The 15,903-nt window shown below is 41.2% G+C and overlaps 1 protein-coding gene across 2 annotated transcripts in view; it reads left to right on the top strand.

Annotated features, from left to right (window-relative positions):
- Sec3 (exocyst complex component Sec3) overlaps positions 1 to 13,092 on the top strand; it is a 193,638-nt gene extending 180,546 nt beyond the window's left edge. For both annotated transcript variants that reach the window (XM_067144363.2, XM_067144364.2), the window contains one exon: positions 12,736 to 13,092. In XM_067144363.2, the coding sequence (XP_067000464.2) occupies positions 12,736 to 12,888 (153 nt within the window). In that variant the 3' untranslated portion in view covers positions 12,889 to 13,092. The remainder of the gene's footprint in view (positions 1 to 12,735) is intronic.
- The last annotated feature ends 2,811 nt before the right edge of the window (positions 13,093 to 15,903 follow it).

Here is a 15,903-nt window from a genome sequence, read left to right as displayed (position 1 = left end):
ATGATAAATTAATTTGATATTGAACAAAATATATTCTTTAAATTTTGTCTTTAAATCGTAAGATTTGCTGCGATAAAACAGATGAGAATATAAAATTATGACATTACAACTGAAAGAAATAGGCATTAAATTTGAATTCCTCTTGACCGGACATTTAAAAGTTCTACAATACTTAGAGTGTAATTACGATGTATTCCTTATGAGTTGGTGTCATCTGTAGGTATCTCAAGCCTAATTTGGTGATGTATCCTTTTTGTTTAACTGACGACATATAGCTGAAATTAGATTCACACTCCAAACATTTAATCCATATGGTGACTGACTACTAAGTATCCATGTGATTGCTGCTTCTTCATCTCGCTGACTGACTACTACCATCTCAGTAGTACTCCGTATGACAAGGCTCTGTATCCAACTGACTTCATGGCAAGTCTCTCCATTCATCTCCTTCCAATCAGCTGCTTCCAATTAACCGAACTCTCCAACTGACTGACCGACTGAGGCCTCTCCATTCAAATGACTGACCATCTATGGCCTCACTCTCCAAATGACTGGCACTATAATATACAGCTCATATATATATAGCCATAAGTTGACACCCACATGTAATCTCCAAAAATAGCAACGATGTCACGCCCACCCAACTCAAAGTGTTGCAGGTTGTTATGAAAAAGCATACGGCAATCTATGTGTTTCCTAAAAATGATGTCACCACTAAAGGCATGCAATGACAGAGCGATGATCTGACAGTTACGTTAGCAGTATTGCAACATGTGTTGCAATGTCAAAAGTTATTTCACACAATACATCCATAGCTGATATTATACAGCAACTCCTACTTTACATTCTTTTAATGCTAACCTACACACACATACACAATATATTAAATACGATAAAGCAAGCGATAATTAATTAGTACATAGTGAAATCAGATTATAGAATTGAATCAAACTATAATAATAGAATAATAGTAGTAATAATAATACAAATGAATACTTGTAAGAGGATTTGAACTGTTACAGTACCTCAAGGCCAAGTACAAATGAAAACAAGAAGGGATTGGAAAAAACTATTATATAACTTTCCGCTTCAGTACAGAATTATCCCCCAAGTAATTCTGTGCAAGAAAAATGCCAAAATTGAAACCACCACAAATATATTTTTAATTCAGCTAGTGAATGAATTTGGAAAAGACATGTTTACACAGATGGGCATGTTTTATGTTGTAAGTTGTGCAATGTTAAAGTGAGTGAGGAATGGCTGTTTTTTGTACAGCAGCACATTGAACAAGAAAAACATCTGAAAGCTGTAACAAGTGCAAAGAACAAGTGTTCCCTGGTTCCTTAAGGGCATCCAGCAAACCATATTTATGTACACTTTTAAGTAAATCAGGAGATAATTATCTCTGTAAAAAAAACACCAGAATTCAGTTTGGTTAAATATTTTAGTCATTTTAAAATTAATTTATATCTTTTTCCCACAAATGTAAGGGGATTTTATCAATCATTTTCAGTGATTTAGTTTAGGTCATCAACATCTGCACTGTAATATTCACTCTTTTATATCTCGTATACAGTTTTATGATATGGACTATAAATGATGGTCATATCCACAACTTTAGATTTTTATTGCCAAGGTCATCAACAGCGATTATACTAGCTTGCGAATTTAAAATTTCTCATCATTGTATAAAGTTCAAATAGTGAACATTTATATTTCAGGCATGCTGAGTCCGGAATTGAAGTCAGTTTTCCTTTATCACATTAGATTTCTTTGCAGAATCAAAATTAATATATAAGATTCTCATGCATATTCAGGGTTAATATGCTCTACTATCACACGTAAGAAATACTGTTTTTCTTGTTATTTTTATTCATCTGTACACACTTATATTACACGGTTGTGTTTATGAGCATACGAATTGTATATATGGAGCTAAATGGTCCAAAATTTATCATTCATAAGCCTGGTAACATATATAATTGCAAGTCCACTGTTGCAATTGTATTTCTTGCCTTATTGTAAGATACTTGGTTTTTTTTTTTTTTTTTGCTTGTCTTTTGTGAGGTGGTGGTGATGATTTTTGTTTTAAGAGGAAGTACAACGAGGTAATCATCCTCTTTGAACAAATTAGTGGAAAAGAAATTTAAAATATAAAACAAAATTATTTTTCAACGAAGGAATTTTGAAACGTAGTACAAAATAAAACAAAATACAATTATAGAATTAGGCCGAAATGATTACTAGCGTATCAAAAGGGAACGTACGTTCCCTGAGTAAAAGTACACTTGTAATTTATATACCCTTGATAAGTCCACTGTCGCACATAAAGCGGATGACGAGATCAGCAGTAGTCGCGTCATCGGCTAGTATGTGTTCCAGTGTTTCCTGCAGGCCGAGGCTCCGTCTTAGGCCAGAGAGATCGGCACACTCTGTGAGGATGTGGGGCATGGTGAAGCCGGCACCACAAGAACACACTGGGGGGTCTTCCCTCTTCAGGAGATAAGAGTGCGTGGATCGTAAATGACCTATCCTCAGCCTGCACAGTACTATGGCCTCTCTCCGTGCAGGTCGGAAAGAGGACCACCACACAATAGTTGTCTTCTTAATTGCTCTCAGCTTGGGATTTCAGATATCTAGCTACTCCTATTCCCAAGACGCCAAGATGGTTCAACGTAGCTGAGAACAAATATCCTTAGCAGGTACATTGACTGGTCTTGGAGGTAAAATGAAATGGTGTATGGCTTTTAGTGCCGGGAGTGTCCGAGGACATGTTCGGCTCGCCGGATGCAGGTCTTTTGATTTGACACCCGTAGGTGACCTGCGCGTCGTGATGACGATGAAATGATGATGAAGACGACACATACACCCAGCCCCCGTGCCAGCGAAATTAACCAATTAAGGTTAAAATTCCCGACCCTGCCGGGAATCGAACCCGGGACCCCTGTGACCAAAGGCCAGCACGCTAACCATTTAGCCATGGAAAAAGTACAGCTGCCTTTGCAGCTTCATCCCCAAGTTCGTTTCCCGCAATCCCAACTTGGTAGCCATGCGAAAGTGATTCTGGTGCCAGCATCCATTAACCTGGCTAGAAGGTCATGTATCTGCTGTACCAGTGGGTGTTGCGAGAAACAGGTTTCAATAGACTGCAGAGAGCTTAACGAATCGGTACACATAAGAAAGTGGCTTCTTTCGTCACGCAGTGCAAACTGCAGAGCCTCTAAGATGGCGTAAAGCTCTGCACTATACACGCTACATACTTTAGGAAGCGAGATCTTCGTGTTCATATCATCAATGACGAAAGAGCAACCAACATTATCTCCGATTTTAGAACCATCCGTGAAGATCAGTCTCACAGCCGGATATTGGTGAACGAAGTCCTGGAAATACCTCCTATAAACGGAGGAATCCATGTTCATCTTGGGTCCACGAGCAGATCTAGTCGTATATCCAGTCGCGGAACCAACCACACAGGTACCTCGCTAAGAGTTTGTTCAAGACAACCAGCGATATTGATATTCAAATCATGACACAAGCTATCAATCCGAAACCCAACCGGCCGTGTGGCACCGCTGGTGGTATTGGGTACGATAGATGCATTGATAGCTTGGATGTAGCGGCATTTCACAAATTTTGGCAGCGTACGTGAGAAGTAACTGCTGCCTCCTTATCCGTAAAGGTGGAACTCCCGCTTCAGTGAGTAAGCTGGGAATGGGGCTAGTACGGAAAGCTCCCGTTGCCAGCCTTACTCCACTATGGTGAATACTGTCTAAAAGGCTCAGTGTAGTTGAATTCTCTCTCTTCAGTAAGCAGCAATAATCTGCCAACATGGTTTGGTTCCATTTCTTTTGACATCTGCATTCAATTTCCTTTAGATCCTTGTAGAATCTTACTCCTTAGTCTTTGCTCAGCATTCCTAGGTTCTCGGGGAAAAATAGTCCAGATGTGAATGTAACATGTGCACCTTTAAGCTTATATTACAGCCTAAATCTCGGAAAGAAACAAGCTTATGCCCACCATTTGTTTGTAGTCTAGATCCTTTGTTTTGTTGGGAAAGATTTTTACTATATCCCGAAATGCTTTCCATGCCGAAAGTTCGGCTGCACACATAGCGTGTTCAGAATCGGTAAGTTATCAGAACAAAGTTTTCTGGTATCTGGACTCGTGAAGATACCCTCTTTGATTTTGGCATTAATGATGCCTCGGAATCAATGACACAGATACTGAAAACATTCACCTTCATTTTTTATAGACTTAATAAATTGCTTCACAAGTCCTAGTTTGATAGGAAGCGGAGGTAACAGTATGTTGGTCTTGTCAACAAGACATTCTTGTTTTATGTTCTTCAAACCAGCAATCCACTGTCTATGTGGCTGCCAACCTTTCGAATCCAGTGTTGTGACCTGGCTCGATTGTCCCACTCACACAGGACACTGGGATGTTTTGTGGAACCTGCTTGTAAACCTGTCAGAATACCATTTACCTTTTGTGTTCCTGATACTTTACACAACACAATCTCAAGTTTTTCATATGTATCGTGTGTAAAAACTGAATGAGTAACGAGAACTGATGCAAGTTCATTTTAAAACTAATTTTGGCAGTATCAGCAAAACGTCCTCGGTGAGTGGTGTCGTCATGTGGCACTCCCAGTTTCAGCATAACCTCCGGAAGGTTGTTGCAGTAAACCAAATTTCCCTCATCAGAAAAGAAGGGTAGAAATTCTTCTTCACTTCGTCTCTACCAATAGTACATCATCGCTGGTGCCAACACGTTCCTTTCACAGAGTCTAGACCCAAGTATGTAAGAGAGGTAACTTAAAGGGTCCACCTTTTCAATACAAATGAATGTTATAATGGTTAAGTTACAACATATTTACTTGGGACTAGTTTCAACACTGTTTAGCATCATCTTCAGCCAAAATGTGAGAACAAGCATAGGTTCATATATACAAACATACACAATACACAAAATATTATAACATTATTCTTATATGTGATTAAAATGGGGAATAAAATGAGACAGTGAATAGATTTTCAAACACAAGTTCATACTTGACGGTCATTATTGAAACAACACATGGAAGGTAAATTAAAATGTCTATTCTCTTTCTTTTGAATGCTCATTTGTCACGATCGGTTACTTGTGAGTGCCGCAAAAGGGATCTATCCTACTGAAACAATATCTATGATGTGGGAAAAAAGTATGGAAAGGAATGTTATGGTAGCGGGTGATCTCAATTTCCCAAATGTCAATTGGGAAGGTAATATGAATGACAAGAAGCATGACCAGCAAATGGGAAATAAGTTAATATGGGAAGGTCAGCTGATTCAGAAAGCGATGGAACCAACTAGGGAAGAATATTCTGGACGTGGTGCTGGTAAAACCAGCTGAGCTCTATACAGAGGCTGAAGTAATAGATGGTATTAGTGATCACGAAGCTGTTCTTATCGTAGTTAAAAATAAATGTGATAGAAAGGAATGTCTTAAAAGTAGGGCTATAAGGCAGTACCATATGGCTGATAAGAGGAATGAGAGAGTTTAAAAAAAAAAAGTAACTTTGATTAGTGGAAAACAGTGAATAAAAATGTAAACAGACTCTGGGATGGGTATAAAGCAATTGTTGAGGAATGTGAAAATAAGTTTGTACCTTTAAAGGTGGTATAAGGAATGGTAAAAACCCACACAGAAGTAAAGAGAAGAAGAAGCTGCAGGGTGGAAAGAAAGTTAGACATGACTGTGGAAGTAAGGAGGAATTGAAGGAACTTACTAGGAAATTGAATCTAGCGAAGAAGTCAGCTAAGGATGACATGATAGCAAGCATAATTGGCAGTCATACAAATTTTAGTGAAAAATGGAAGAGTATGTATAGGTACTTTAAGAAAGAAACAGGTTCAAAGAAGGACATTGCAGAAATTATTTATGAACAAGGACCTTCAGAAGACAAGTATTCAGTCAGTGGTATGTAAAGTTTGTTGGTTACAAGGATAATGTCCAGATAGAGGAGGACCCCCTGTGGGTGGGGATGCAGATGAAGACTACATCCACTGTATCCCCTGCCTGTCATAAGAGGCGACTAAAAGGGGCAACCTTGGCACGGACATGAATTGCGGCTTGATATCATGTGTTGGGTGACCTGTCGATGGGAGAGTAATCCCTGCCTGTCGTGGAAGGCAACTAAAATGGTCATGTGGTCATCGGTCCCCTCTTAATTTTTTTAAATTTGTTTTTTGAAGGTTGGTTGTAGACTGATACAAAATTTTTGATGTGCGTGCTGCTCGGAGATTGGCCTCTTAGTGTGTGATTACGCCCAAAAGCCCGCATTTGTGACCACCCAGGGATCGGCAGGTGGGAGTGTCATGAACCCTTGCAGTAGTATCCGCCTGACAACACAGGTCCCCGCACAGCCAAATGCCAGAAGGACATATTATTATTGCTTGTTTTTTTTCTCTCTTTATTTAGTGCTCTGTACTCGCTGTGGGGTACATGTTATTGCGGGTGACTGGAGGAAGGGAGTCCTAGTGCTCGTTGCCTCAGTCATCCCATATTAGCCATCGTCCAACATCGGACCCCAGGCAGTACCGGTTATGACCAGGTGGGTATTGCCTTCGCTGCTTGGTTCGACTACAGAGACCCCTGTTCGGAGTGGGTGGCATTCAGGGAGGATGATTTTGGGCATGGCTTTGAAACGTCATCAACCTGCCCAAGGTGGTCCCCCACCAAGGTCTTTAACTTTTGATTCCTTGAGGGTTTAACTCCCTGGGAACATGCACAGCATGAAGGAATGGGATCCAGCCTCCCTAGGTTTCTGTTTGCTATCAGAACTGATGGGAACGATTTTAAGCTGGTAAAATCGATCCTTTTTAGTAGGCACATTGAATGCGTCTACGGCGAACTTGAGGATCTCAAGAAAATGTGCAATGGTAGTTTGCTTTTGAAGACTCGTACAGCATTGGAAGCCCATCAGTTGTTTAAGTGCGACCACTTTGGCGAAATCCCCGTCAAAGTGGAGGAGCACAAATCCTTGAATCTGGTTCGCAGAGTCATCTTCCACCGCGTCCTTATTTTGAACACTGAAGAAGAGTTGACATGAAGACCTATGGCGTAACACACATCTGCAGTGCAGACGTTTCCACTGGTGTCTTCATTGTCTCCTTCAAGTTGTCTGTGTTACCAGAAAAAGTCATGGTAACAACTTATCGTTGCGATTTGAGGCCATACATCTCGCCTCCTATGCGACGCTATCAATGCCAGAGATTCGGACATATGGTATCTCATTGTTTGAATCAGTCTGTGTGTGGTACATGTGGAAGAGCGACCCATGGCACGGAAGAATGCACAACTCCATACAGGTGAACTACTGTCCAATATATCTGAGTGAGAAGGAGATCCAGGTTCGTCATTCGGGAAATCTTTACCTGTAAAAATCGCTGCGCTCAAGGCGGCTGTTCCTCCTGCGAGCACAGCCGCAAAGAGTAAAAGCTCAAAGCTTGGGGAGGGGGGCACCCCACCTTCGACCATAAACAAGAGTCTGTGCGGGCTGGGACTTCTAAGCTGGCACAGTAGGGGGAGGAAGTCCAAGTCTTCCCACTCCAGGAGGTCGGCGAAAGCCGTGCCCAAGCCAGCAGAGGTGGCATCGTTGACTAGGTCTGGGAAATTATCTTCCAGTCCGTCTAAACTAGAAAAGAAGTGGAGAAGAGGAACGCTGTAACCGGGCACTCCCACACGTCTCCTGCAAAGGGGAAATCATGCCTTCCACCTGGAGGGTATAAGTCTGCGCCAGCAGGTATGCCTGCTCCAAAACCTGCATGCTCTCCTTGTAGGGGGACATCCTGCCCCCCCCCGAAAGCGTGGAAGTTCTGGGCGTCAGTCCCACCATCTGTCAATGACGAGATGGACGTCGAACTGTCATATACGTCTACAAATGTTGATGTTGATATCGATAGTGTTGAGGTTTAAGAGCATCATGTTGCTCATAACCTAACACTCTCTCTTTTAGTCCATACTATGCCACTGTTACAGTGGAATTGTAACCGGTATGACAGGCATCTTGCTGAGCTGTGCCAGCTCATTAGTGAGTTCGCGGCAAGTATAGTCTGTATTCAGGAGACAAACTTCAGACCAGGTCATCATACGGTCTTGAGAAATTTCAGACTACACTCGATAGAAAGATATTATGCTCAACGGGCGACCGGTGGCGTGGATATTTTTGTTTGTTCTGATACCTATAGCGAAGAGGTTCCTCTAAGAACCCCACTGGAAGCAGTTGCGGTGCGGGTACCGCTGGCTGTCGTAGCAACAGTGTGTAATGTTTATTTTCCAACAGGCCAGCCTCTTAATATAAATGATGTCACTGATCTTATAGATCAGCTTCCACCTCCCTTCCTCTTATTGGGTGATTTTAATGCCCATCACCTCATATGGGGCTCTGAGACGCCTTGCCTCAGGGGAAGAGAGTTGGAAACAATAGTAGGAAAGCTGGATTTATGTATTTTTAACACAGGTGAACCAACTCATTTCAGTGTACGTTATGGCACATACTCTTGCATAGTTGTAAGTCTATGCAGCCGAGCGCTGGTTCTGCTGTTTTGATGGAATACACACGATGATCTCCGTGACAGTGACCATTTTCCCATTATACTTACATTGTTGAAACAAAAATCCATCAAGGCTCCTCCTCATTGGATTCTTAAACATGCTGATCGGCCAAATTTCACATCACTAGCTGTCTTTAACGATGTGACTAGGCGCACCATAGACAGCAAATTAACTTACATAACACAAGTTATTCTTGCTACTGCTGAGGAGTCATTTCCATCCTTTTCAGGGACTCCTCACCGAAAACTCATTCCTGGGTGGAACGAGGAAATCGTAGCAGCTACTAAAGAACGCTGTTGTGCTTATAAATGATATTTTAGGCAGCCTACTGTGGCCAACCTGGTCATTTTTAAAAAACTCCGCACTGAGGCGCAAGCTCTTATTCGACATAGTAAGAAAGCTTCATGAGAGGGATATGTGTCTGTCTATGACATCGCATACCCCGCCATCTCAGGTGTGGACTAAACTTAGACATATTTCGGGTATCCAAGGATCATCTTCTGTACCGGGAATTTTCATTGCAGGCAGAATAGTCTCTGAACCACTCTCGACTGCTAACCACCTAGCCAGTCATTTCGCGGATGTGTCTGACTCTGGGAATTACCATCATGATTTCCTCGCTCTGAAATAGGAGGCAGAATGTCATCACCTTAGTTTTGCCTTTCAAGCTTCAAAGGACTACAACGTGCTGTTTACGGTGTGGGAACTCCACAGTGCCTTGACGCAATGCAAGGACACGTCTCCTGGACCTGACGATGTCCATAACTAAATGTTGAAACACCTTAGTGAGAATAGTCTGTTATATCTCCTTCGCGTGTTCAACCGAATCTGGATAGAGGGTGAGTTTCCATCTCATTGGTGAGAGGGCATAGTAATTCCTGTCCTAAAGCCTGACAAAAACTCTAAGTATGCAGGAAGTTATAGACCTATTTCCTATTTGTCTTACTGTTTGTGTAAGCTATTTGAGAGGCTGGTAAATCGCCGACTTGTGTGGTGTCTGGAGAAACACAGACTTTTTTTCCGAGTACCAGTGTGGTTTTCAAGCCGCTTGCTTGACCACTGACCACTTGGTACGCCTGGAGAGTTCTATCCAGGATTCATTTCTCTGCAAACAGTATTTGGTGACTGTTTTCTTTGACTTGGAAAAGGTCTATGACACCACATGGCGATGTGGTGTTCTTTCAGTCCTGCATCAATGGAGATTCGGAAGTAACTTGCCAGTATTTATTGTGAATTTTTGTCCCTCCATCTATTCCGTGTCCGAGTAGGGAGGGCATATTCGCAATACCACGTTCAAGAAAATGGAGTCCCATAGAGATCGGTTCTTAGTGTCACTTTGTTTGCAATCGCCATAAACGGTATTCACAACTGTTTTTTATTTTCCACCTTGTCGATACACTAAATTGCTTAAGGCAACTTATTGGTTAAAAGTGGTACATGTTTTGTATATTATCAACATCTTCAGCCACATACCACTGTTTAGATGAAACATTCATATGTTGACAAAGTATCAATGTTTTAGAGGAAGTGTCCTTAAGATGTTAAGACGCTGAAAGGCCATTAATTTTTCTTCATACGCCCCAGGCAGATGTTGTGAAATAGATGTACATCACCGAATGCACAATCCCTTTCTCCAATAAAAGTTTCGGATCCATCCGCGGCTTTGAGTAAAACCCTGTGTTTTGAGATCTCTAGTGCTTTCAATTGACACATTGCACTAGAAACACCATATCCTAACTCACGTTTTTCTATCGCAAATTTGTGGAGTCATTCTTCAATTTCCGGAAACACTGCACTCCGCCTGCGGAATGCTCTGCGATCGCCGTTACTTTTTAGAAGGTTTTCCTTCTTCTTCTGCCAATTGTGAATACATGATTCATTAATATCATACTTTCTGCCAACAGCGTGATTTCCATATATTTCAGCTTCGCTTACAACTAAGCATCTCACGCACAGTAAATGACCGCAGACGCCATTTTGAATCCATCACTTGCTATCTAGACAGCACTTTCACAGGACAGATATGGAACTCGAATACAAGTGAGGTAGATTTCCGTAACCAACAGTCTTGACTCTCGCAAAGTACGATATCCTGCGAGATCAGCTATTTGCACACCTAGCATGCCAGCAACACTTGTGAAACAAACGATGATCGATCATCCACAGCAGTGGATTGCATATTTATCCATATTCTTTGATTTACTGTATTTCATTACTTTACATTTCGCGCTTACATGACACTGTAACCGTATTGAGAAAAAATCAATCTTGTTTTCTAGAACGCAACTATAACACAATAAGACCTGAATGCCCGTTTACGTGTGGTATATTGAGTACGGTAACCGTATTGAAATCTATTTCAGTACTCCATGTAAACGTAGTAAATATTTACAAGAATGAACGGCTTGAATACGACCCACACACAAGATTTAGAACCAATATTTTTGGGGAAAAAGTGCTGGTGGTATTTGGGATTATACGGTAGATGTTGATTTCCATATATTGGTATGGTATAATATTGGTATTATAAGTGGTATGTTCCGAGCTGTCAGTGGAGAGATGGTGTGGAATGACATTAGTAGACGAATAAGTTTGAGTTGTATCTCTAAAAGTAAGTAAGATCACAATATGAAGATAAAGTTGGAATTCACTAGGACCAATTGGGGCAAATGTTCATTTATAGGAAGGGGAGTTAGGGATTGGAATAACTTACCAAGAGAGATGTTCAATAAATTTTCAATGTCCTTGCTATCATTTAAGAAAAGGCCAGGAAAACAACAGATAGGGAATCTGCCACCTAGACGAATGTCTTAAATGCAGATCAGGACTGACTGACTGACTGACTGACTGACTGACTGACTGACTGACTGACTTCTGCAATAGCCCAAGCAGCAAACTGTTTGTGCCATTCCTTGTCATGTGCCTTTAGTTTGTAAGCTTTTGTTAGTTTATATGGGGAAAGGTCAATATCATACTATGGCTGTTAACAGACCATTTTAGTGCAGGGTAATTTTCTCTCCAAATGCAATTGATTTCAGATTGGGTGGTTTCTCCATATACTGTATGTTAGTAGGAAGCCCACCACATACTAAAATGTACACTCAACTGCACAAAAATTAGCTGGCAAAGAAATATTTGATTTTGTACTTCTTCAAAACTCTTGGATATTTGTAAACTGTAGATAGTTGGTGGCCAAAGACATGATGCTTGGAAACTTACCACCTGCCCAATATGTTCTTCATGTTTCAGACAAGAGGATTTAGAAAGAGTCTTCTGTGATGGCCAATTTATTTTGCAGTTGAGTGTACATGAAAACATTCCAGAGTCCGAGCAACATTCTTTGTTCCTGCATAAAACAACACAATTTCCACCTTCTGTTCACACGTCAACCAACTCTTCTCCATCCTGAAGCGTAATTGGAAACCAGTGTGCATGCACATTATGTATCATCAAGTATTGGGCCATGCGTGAGGTATGATTCCTCATCACGAAATAAGATATTCCTGAACTGAGCATTACTAATTTTATAAACAATTTTTTGTATGAAATGCCAGGTACCATTCTGTAGTACTGAATATAAAATGGGATGGATACAATAGGTTCTTCTTTTCTTGTAGATTATTTTTGATTTCAGTTACAATAGAGTTTGCCCAGGTCAGAGTAAAGTGTAGCTTTCACTGAAGTCCCAGTCTCATCCATGGCTGTGACAATATGGAAACTGCTGGGGTATGGTTGGTGCTGAGTAATGACATTTGGAGCACGACTAGTGCATCTGAGTGTTATGAAAGGTGTTGCTCATAGGGTCAGTCGTGCTGCAATAGCACTTTCTGACCCAGTGAGGAAAGCAATGGCAAACTACCTCACTCTTCGTATTGCCTAATACGCCTCATTTTGGTGCTGCCATTGGTTTTTGTGGTTTCCTTGTAACCGCATAACCTTTGGTGGTGCTATTTGAGGATCCAACCAGCCTCTGGGCTGATGACCTAACAGACGGACGGACGGATGGACGGATGGAGTTGCCCAACACAAGTTGATTCTCTTCAGTTATTACATTTCTCTCTTTTAGTGCTATTGAGTGTCAACTTATTATAAAGCTTTGTTTGTATGTGTGCATGTACAAAAGTAAATTCTAATTCTTAGGTGGTGTGGAGAGCTATGCAAGAGGAATTCATTCAACAGTACAAAGCTATAGAAGACTTGATTCAACGCTGCTATCCTGGTTCCATGATATCACTGGAGTTCTCTATTCAAGACATCTTGACATTCTTTTCAGAAATTGCTAGATCTCATTAGATATTTAATTTGTTCATAATTTATATTAATTTGTTATTTATATTTTATAGTAGTTTGTAAACTATTTAGAGAATAGGGAGAATACGGTAGGAAAGTTATTAGGACTAAATTCTATTTTCGTTCTAAATTTGGACTTGGGAGTCCCTGGTTTACATAAGGCCATCTGATGAAATACGTAATTTGAGCGACATTCCTATGCGAATACCATATACAGTAGAGTCTCGCTCAACCGACCTTCGCTTATCCGACACTCCGTGTTATCCGACACTTGTAGGCTTAATTTGAACTTTAGGTGGCTGCAATTCTGGGACACGGAGTGTGGAGGGTGCGACTGTGGGACAAGCACTGGCAGTCATGCGGTAGGATTGTTCAATGTAGTATTGGTTGGGTGCGGATGTTATAGTTTTCATATCCTCTGTGAGTATGGCGAGTAAACGTAAGAAAGTGATTGTTTCTGTGGAAGACAAGTAGAGTGGGTTAAAGAGACTGGACAAAGGGGAAACTCTCCAAAAAATGGCTTCAGATTATGGTGTTGGACGTGTTACAGTGGGAGACTGGAAACATACGAGGGAATAAATTTCTTTGGTTCACTAAAAACCAGGAAAAGGGCTTGTCAATATCTGGCCCCATTCTGCGAGAAATGGCGGTGTATATCCAGAAGGAATTTAATAAAGGGACCCTAATTTTACTGCCAGTGCTGGGTGGCTTGATCGGTGGAAAAAAACGGTACGGCTTTGGGCAGCTTCATATCTGTGGAGAAAAACTGTCAGTTAAATCCGATGAGGTTGTGAAATTTAAAAGACAATTTCAAGAAATAATTCTTGCTGGAGGATTATCCGGTGATCAGATTTTTTATTGTGATGAAACTGGGTTGAATTTCAAGATGCTGACATCAAAACTCTTGCAGCCCAAGCCAGGACGTCTGCACCTGGCTACAGGCGTAGTAAGGAAAGAGTACTGCATCTACTGTACAACTAAATTAATAAGTCAATAAATAGAGTCCCGCAAAACATAGTACGTAATACAGTATAGCCTTCCTGTTTGTTTTAGTTCATTTTCAAAGTTATTCTGGATTATCCGACATTTTCGGTGATCCGACGTACTCCAGGTCCCGTTTAAGTCGGATAATCGAGACTTTACTGTATTGGTTTGAAATAATGAAGTCCATTTGAAATTGACCATATATTTATGAGAACATTAGTGACACATCTCCAAAATGGTAGTTTCGAGATAATCATGTTCAAAGTTATATCATTTCAATCTTAACTGGCACGTAAAAGAACTCCTGCGTAACTAAATTCCGGCATCTCTGCGTCTCCGAAGACCGAAAAAGTAGTTAGTGGGACGTAAAGCAAATAGCATTATTATTATAATTTCAATCATTAATTCCTTCTGAACTACTTGACTTATTAAATTAATTTTTCTGTGTAGCTAGAGTACTTTTCAGTAACAAAAGGCAGTGTCTGCAGATCTTTCACAGATACCTATAGTCTTTGTCAAATGAGAGGTGTTTTGGCCTTGAAAGACTACTCAGAATTGTCTAACCAAGTGGTTGCTATGTTGTTGCACTATCCCAGCTACTCAGTGCCTTGTATTCTGCAGAAAATTTCTCTGCCTTAAATATCACTTGCGGGTCAAAATGTTGTTACTTCCGAAAAACAACTGCAATGGAAACAGCTTCCCATTTGACACAGACTATAGGTATTTTAATTTATTTTTTGTCCCTAATGTATCATATGTATTCATGGTGTTTTGAAGGAGTACAGACATAACACATAGTATTTACCACAAAGAAGAAAACTTTTATGGATGGAAAGTATTACATATGTGCTGCAATCCACAATTTGATGAGTGAATCATTGAAGACAAGAAGAAAAAGGAACAGTGGAATAAAGTAGATACTCAGTAAAAGAACAGGAACTGAACACAGTGCAAAGAAAAATCAACTTGCTCTATCAACTCAAGGGAAAATCAAAATGTAAAAGAAAACACTCATGTTTTGAGTTTACACAATATTTTTGCTCGGTAGCAATGAAGGCAAGACTGTAATAGAAAGAAAAGGTTGTAATTATTTTTAAATACTTTTATGGTACATAATTTGGTCAATTTTGTGTTAGGACGTAAAGCACACCACATGCACTTAAGTGCGTGTTGTGTACTCCTCCGTGCCGACAATGACTGAAACTATGCTGTTATTGTTAATGCACAATGTTAAGGATTAGATTGGGCTACTTTAGATTCACGTAACTCAAAACTATTCATTTCGGAGTTGTGTCACTAATGTTCTCTGCAGGTGATATGTTGTTGACAATTTCTGTATAGACTGCATACATGATACTTCCGTCTCATTTGTTCTGTATGTGCCAGTCAGTATGGACCATATATAGTTCCAAGTAAATTTCTGTTTCAATTACTGTATTTGTGAAGTAATAAATTAGTGCTTACAGGTTTTTCCATATAAAACCTGACAGCTCGCGTGCAGATGAGCCAAGGCCGGCTGGCTGGGTTATCCCATACCTGTGGCTCACCTGGCTGTCTGGTTTGCTCCATGTCCTGCCAGCCGGCTGGCGTACCTCACACCTGTGGCACTCCTGGCTGTCTGGTTTGCTCCATGTCCTGCCAGCCGGCTGGCTTACCTCACACCTGTGGCACTCCTGGCTGTCTGGTTTGATCCATGTCCTGCCAGCCGGCTGGCGTACCTCACACCTGTGGCACTCCTGGCTGTCTGGTTAGCTCCATGTCCTGCCAGCCGGCTGGCGTACCTCACACCTGTGGCTCACTTGGCTGTCTGGTTTGCTCCATGTCCTGCCAGCCGGCTGGCTTACCTCACACCTGTGGCTCACCTGGCTGTCTGGTTTGCTCCATGCCCTGCCAGCCGGCTGGCTTACCTCACACCTGTGGCACTCCTGGCTGTCTGGTTTGCTCCATGTCCTGCCAGCCGGCTGGCTTACCTCACACCTGTGGCTCACCTGGCTGTCTGGTTTGCTCCATGTCCTGCCAGCCGGCTGGCTTACC

Source organism: Anabrus simplex, chromosome 3, assembly GCF_040414725.1.
Source record: "Anabrus simplex isolate iqAnaSimp1 chromosome 3, ASM4041472v1, whole genome shotgun sequence".
Classification (NCBI taxonomy): Eukaryota; Metazoa; Arthropoda; class Insecta; order Orthoptera; family Tettigoniidae; genus Anabrus; species Anabrus simplex.
Note: the sequence above shows the minus strand (reverse complement) of the source record. Positions and strands in the feature narration are given on the sequence as shown.